We start from the raw sequence: 6,564 nt of genomic DNA, 5'->3' as shown, positions 1-6,564 counted from the left end.
AAATCAAAGAGGCCCTAGGGTTTTTTTTTTTGTTGCAAAGACATTCATGAGAAATTTATTGTTTGTTGCATTTAAGTTTGTATTTTCATTGAGTGCACATTAGAGAACGTATTGTTGCATGTATTGTGTTCCATCTTCCATGTGAAACTTTGTAACGTTTTCATGCCGCTTCAAGCTCTAAATGCTACAGTATCTTCTTCTCTTTTTAACTTGCAAGCTGTAAGGGCACGTACAATGGTGATATCTTAGCAATGTCACGTAGGATAAATGCTGATGTAGATGGAAGAGAAAATAAAAAAAAGGTAAGAGATGATCTCTTAGTACAAACCACATATTTAGGATTTCTAGTTACTAAAGATAAAACTAAACAATAACTCATTGTACATTATATTTTATATCATACTGTATCTAAATTACATGGTAGAGTTAAAATAAGACGATCTTATCAACCATTGCACATGCCCTAATGCTATCTTACAAGATCTCCTACCTTGGTGACTTACAATGTGACACTTGGCATATGGGCCGAGTCAATGGATCTGCCATTTTTCTCTGAACTGGAAAAACAATTGGGTCCTACGGGTGGTAAGCCACGGTTTTGTACATAGATGGATTTGTACATGTGTTTAATTAGAAAAATGGACTCCAAAAAAATAAACGGTGAGGTGTTCCAGGCTCGCTAATAAACGGCAGGCACTAATCTCGGGGTGGCGCAACGTGGGGGAGCGAGAGAGAGAGAGAGCAAGGAGGGGCAGGGCGAGAGGTTCGGGGAGACTCCCACCCATACCGCGCCACCGAGCGAGCGAGCGAGATCCCGCCTCCCCCCTTCTCCATCCACCCCGCCCCGCCGGACCCGATCCCGATCCCGATCTGATCTCGCCGCCGGTCACCATGGCCCCCGTCTCGGCCCTGGCCAAGTACAAGCTGGTCTTCCTCGGCGACCAGTCCGTCGGCAAGACCAGCATCATCACCCGGTTCATGTACGACAAGTTCGACAACACCTACCAGGCATGCCCCCCCATCCTCCATCCATCACCCGCCCCTTTTGCTTCTTTGATTTCTGCCGTTTGCTCGTCTCCTCGACCCGGGGTGGTTGGATCTGTCGATCTGATCGGGGCGGATCCGGCTCGACCGTGCCGGCCGGCCGGTTCGTTCGATCTGCTCATGTGAACATGTGATTGGATCTGTCGATACGAAGATTGAGACCTGTGCATTTTTTTTTTGTTACGGAGTAGTACATCTTTTTATCTGGGGTGTATCAATGGGGTGACGACTTGTTCATGATCCCTAGTCGAGGAAGATGAATTTGGCGTTTCGTCTGTGATCACTGCAGTGTATTTTGGAATTTAGGGCGTCAGAAATCATGTAGACGGCAATGGTGGCATTGGAGGATCACAGCCTTGTTCAGTGACAAATATGCCCGGGGGCTCGCGTGTCCATTGGCTAATGCCTTGCTGGAGAATTCTGGCCTGTGTACTGTTGGGAATGGTAGCTAATAGCTGTTTCAATGACCTCTTTGCAAGCTGGCATCTGAGCTGAGATCCCAGTTTGATAGGAACCTTGGCCGTTTCTAAGCGTTCACCTGACACATGTGATCCCTATTTGATTTGGAACCTTTGCTATTTCTAGGCATTCGCCCATCTTAAGCATGGACATTACGTTAACCCTGCTTCCACAGAATTGTTTGCGACCTACAGACCTTCAAGCCAGTGTAAAATAGATGCACAATCTGAAGTCTGAACACCCATTGAACTTCTTCATATGTATATCGGTGTACCTCCAATAGACTATTTTTTTTCGTGGTGGACACTGATATGGCTGTTAGCACTGCACTGTATTGTTGTGGGATTGATGATGATCATGCTCTGGTTCTTGTTTTCATTGGACACGCTTTGAGAATGAGATGTTTGGTTATAATAATGTTTATAAGTTTATTGTCTTATGTTTTGTTCTTCCCTGAACAGGCCACGATTGGTATTGACTTCCTGTCGAAGACAATGTATCTTGAAGACAGAACTGTGAGACTCCAACTCTGGTAAGGCCACATCTTATACCACGTTATCGACTGCCTGTTGTCCATTGGAGAAGTACCCAGTGCCGATCATCATCATATGTATTTTATTTCTTCGTTTTCAGGGATACAGCTGGTCAGGAAAGATTCAGGAGTTTAATTCCAAGCTACATCAGAGATTCTTCAGTTGCTGTTATTGTATTCGATGTTGCAAGTATGTTCTCTGGCTCACTCTGCCTCTCTGAATTTCTTCAGCAGATAATGATGTCTGATGTGCAAAAATTGCAAATTACTGGCAACATACTTGTGTGCAGTACCTGATTAAATGTTTTGTTTCTTTCTCCCTTATTTTTCCTTCCATGCTTTTAGGCAGGCAGTCTTTCTTGAACACGTCGAAGTGGATAGAGGAAGTCCGGACAGAGAGAGGCAGTGATGTCATCATTGTGCTTGTTGGGAACAAAACTGACCTTGTTGACAAGAGGTGAGTGTGATTCACATTGCTATACGTTTAATGAGTGTGCTTTATTTAGTAGTTCCACACCATTTAGTCACAAGTGATGATGCTAGATGTGCTTCTCGAGATGTCTTGTGTTGTTAGCCCTATGTTTACAAAAAATTGCAGTTCGATTGTTTTGTATAACCCGTTAATCAATGCTACCATTGATTACTAGATTTATTCAGCACAACAAATACGTGAACCAAAAATAAGTAGCACCACCCTGATTGCTTTGCTTTGCAATTAGTTTGCCGGATCTCACCCCAGAGTTCAGTGACCGTGATCTGAAAAGTGCCACACTTTGAGTTTGACAGATGGACTGATCCACATGTCAATTTTTAAGCGAGCAGCCTTTTTGTTTCTTCAGTCACATCTTGGTGTCTCATATGGTCAGAACCTCAAAGTTCATGGCTACATATTAAGTGCTCTGTAACCCCCTTTTCATGTTAAGTTAAACTGGACAAGGTGATATTTGAATCTTAGCAAGTGTTCTTATGTAAGTGTCCAATATGCCCCCTCGAATCCCAGAGGAATCCAAAACGAACTTTGTATACTGGTAGCAAACTACCTTATACAGGAGTCGATCAGTTAATTTTAAGAAGTGTCACTTTAACGTGCTGATGTGAGGTTGATTCGGATGCCGCATGAGCAGACAATTTGGCAGACACCCTACTTTTTTCTTAGCTGCATTAGTTAAATTATAAAGGATTTCCTTTGTTATTAAGGTCCTAATATGATCTGTCAAATGGTATGCTCACATATCTTGCTGAATTTCTGTGTTTTGTGATGCAACAGGCAAGTTTCCATTGAGGAAGGGGAAGCCAAGGCAAAAGACCTGGGTGTGATGTTTATTGAAACAAGTGCTAAAGCTGGTTTTAACATTAAGGTGTGCTTTAGAAATAGATATTCTGTATTTCATTTACTTCCTCCAATCCATACTAAGTGTCGTCGATTTAGTACAACTTTGTAAACCACCGACACTTATTATGGATCGAAGGGAGTAGTAAAAGCTCGCTTCATGTTGGAGATAGTTATTTTTTTCTGAAACTCAAATGCAGCCCCTTGAAAGTGTGAAAAATGGTTTATCTAGTGAACGGATCACTGTGCCATTCCTTTCTGCTTGATATTAACCACCACAAAATTTTGAACAGGCTCTGTTCCGCAAGATTGCTGCTGCACTTCCTGGAATGGAGACCCTTTCATCAGCAAAGCAAGAAGATATGGTTGATGTTAACCTGAAGTCCGGCAACGCGAACTCATCCCAGTCACAGGCACAGGCTGGGGGATGCAGTTGTTAGCTCCAGTCCCTAACATTCGCAGCTCATGATGTCAAGACCCACATGCCCATCAAACAACATCTACAGTACTGCTCCTCTCTCAGTCAAAGGAGGATTGATTGTCTTACAGCAGTGAGTCCATGATCCGAGTCAATGAACAAGAACCATTTCCGTTGGAAGATCCGTTTTTACGAGTTTCTAGTATTTTGTCAGTGGCCTAAGCTAGCAACAGTGTATAGTTGGGTTGGCACTGTGAACTCCCATTGCTCGAGCTGAGTATTAGAGTTAGCGATTGGTTTATGTTTCAACTTATATTTCTGTTGCCCATCTTGTTGCAGTCAGCCCAAGTCTGTGTTTTTTCTATGGTGTATTGAATATATATATATATTGGAATTTTTGCAAACTAATAAGTCCTATGTTACCCCCAGATTATGTTTTGTTTATGGTTGCAATCCCAGATTACGATGTCTACCGTATTCACTTGAAATTCAGGCATCCGGTATGCCAGTAGTTGGAACTTAGAGATCTGCCTCTTCCTGCTGCATTTGAATTTGCTCGATTTTCACCTGGCTGTAGCTGGTTATTGATTTGAAATCGTGGTCTGTCTGCTATCACCCAGCTCAGCCAACCCTTCTTTCCAATCGTTAGCAATCCACTCGATTTCATTCAGTTTTAGTATCATGTAAAGCTACACCTTTGCCATGCTCTTACTTGCTGCAGCTCCTCGCGGGTCACGCTTCTAGATACATTTTTTAGTCAATTATTTTAAACCGGAGTAAGTAGAAGAATCCGAACTTCTCACGGGACAAGTGCATAATTTATTTGTTGGAAGAAGAAACACAAGCAGGAGGCGTTGTTCCAGTCCTGTACGTCAAAATGGAGCAGGAGCCGTTGTTCCAGTCCTGTACGTCAAAATGGAGCAGTTATTTCTTTAGCCGGCATCGAAGGCAAACTAGGCACTCTTTCCCTTCCTCAAGCACCCAGTGGACGTGGTAAAAAGAAACGGTTTTTTTTTTCCTTAAGCACCCAGTCTAAGCACCTGCACTGTACATGGCCTTACAAACTTACAATTGCAGTCACAATTAACAATTTTCTGATTTATTTCACTAAGAGCTCGTTTGGCAATTACCTAACATGATACTGGTACTTTCATTTCATTTGTCAGTTTGTAACTCCAAGCTAAAAATCATGTTATGACAGGGTTAGGGACAAGCCATGTGATGCAGCCGGTGGCGGAGAGGGTGTTGGAGACGGGGGAGGGCTCCCTGCTCTCCAATGAGACCGAGTCCCAAATCACCGACCCGGTGGCGTCTTGGGTGGACGACAGCCAGGTGGCGGACGGGGCGCCGGCGAAGATTGCCCGGGTCAGGGGACCTCTCGAGCGAGTGGAGGTGGAGGAAGTGATTTCTTCGGAGGACGAGGAGGAGGTGGGGCTGGGCGGGGAGAGGCAGGACCTGCAGCTGGAGGCCACGGCGGTGGCTCCACTTGCTCAGGGGAGGCGTTCCTTGGCGATCACCTACTCCAGCAGGAAGAAGAACGGGTCGACGCCGTCTCTCCCGATGCGCAAGAGTTCGAGGAACGGGGCGCTGGCGGGCACGCCGATCATGGAGCTGGCGCAACGTCGGGCGGAGGAGCGGAACCTGGAGGCCGACTCCATCGCCAAGAAGAAGGACAAAGGTAATGATTTTGAGATCCTAGATGTTCTTTCTGATGCTCACCGTTCGTCTGTAGTTCGTGATAGCTGCCTGGTTTTCAACCCGGCGGTGGGTCCGCCGGAGGCGGGCACTTTCGCTCGTGCACGCCAAGGAGCTAGCCCAGGGGGCGCTAGCGGAAGCCGCACGACGGGCTGAGCGCCAGATTGCTGAGGCGCAGGCTGTGGCTGAGGCCCAGAGGGCTGCGACGCATGGAGGGGCGACGGACACCGCTGAGGCGGAGGGGTCTGTCGACGCTGCCGCAGCCAGGGAGGCTTGCAGGCCGGTTGGCTCCCCGGTGACAGGGGACTCGCCATCGGGGGACGCGGTGGGCTCGGCCCAGGGGGGTGTGGAGGCCGGGACGGCTAGGCCACGCCGCAAATGTGTCAAGAGATCTCAGTTGACGGTCCGGAAGGGTCAACACAAGCGCAAGGGCGCTAAATGAGGTCCCTAATTTATAACATTCGGGGTTTTGGACGACAAGGGCGTCGTACCCAACTCCGGGAATACTTGCGGAGTGATAAGATGGACATAGTGGGTTTACAGGAGACGATTAAGCAGGAGTTCTCGGGTCCGGAACTCCGGAGCCTCGAGTGCGGGGGTCAGTTTGCTTGGAGTTGGGTCCCCGCCACGGGGCACTCCGGAGGGATGCTGCTAGGCTTTAGGGATGAGACCTTTGAGGTCGAAGTTTGGAGGAAGGGATCCTTCTTTCTCAGTGACATCTTCCACCGCAAGTTGGGAAAGAAGTGGTGCTTCATCCTGGTCTATGGCCCGGCGGATCATGCGAGGACTGGGGAGTTCTTGGACGAACTCGGGGCGGAGGTGCGCGCCTGCAATCTTCCAGTGGTGGTGGGCGGCGATTTCAACCTCATCCGAAGGGCGTCGGATAAGAGTAACGGCATTGTGAATTGGCCAAGGGTGCGCCGGTTCAATGATGCGGTGGCGGCCCTATCCCTTCGGGAGCTGCACAGAGCGGGCGCTCGCTTTACCTGGACGAACAAACAATCCATCCCGATTCGCTCGGTGCTAGATAGGGTCTTTGTTTCTCCTGCTTGGGAGCAGATGTTTCCCTTGTGCTCGCTGCAGGCG

The 6,564-nt window shown here is 47.4% G+C and overlaps 1 protein-coding gene across 1 annotated transcript; it reads left to right on the top strand.

Annotated features, from left to right (window-relative positions):
- Positions 1-835: 835 nt before the first annotated feature.
- LOC124674809 (ras-related protein RABH1b) lies at positions 836-4,227 on the top strand. Its single transcript, XM_047210865.1, has 6 exons — positions 836-1,008; positions 1,965-2,035; positions 2,137-2,225; positions 2,381-2,492; positions 3,303-3,393; positions 3,659-4,227. Exons 1-6 carry the CDS (start codon positions 892-894, stop codon positions 3,803-3,805), a joined length of 627 nt encoding a protein of 208 aa, XP_047066821.1. The 5' UTR covers positions 836-891; the 3' UTR covers positions 3,806-4,227.
- Positions 4,228-6,564: the final 2,337 nt, after the last annotated feature.

Source organism: Lolium rigidum, chromosome 7, assembly GCF_022539505.1.
Source record: "Lolium rigidum isolate FL_2022 chromosome 7, APGP_CSIRO_Lrig_0.1, whole genome shotgun sequence".
In the NCBI taxonomy this organism is placed as follows: Eukaryota; Viridiplantae; Streptophyta; class Magnoliopsida; order Poales; family Poaceae; genus Lolium; species Lolium rigidum.
The sequence above is the reverse complement of the archived record's forward strand: the minus strand, read 5'-3'. Positions and strand labels throughout refer to the sequence as shown.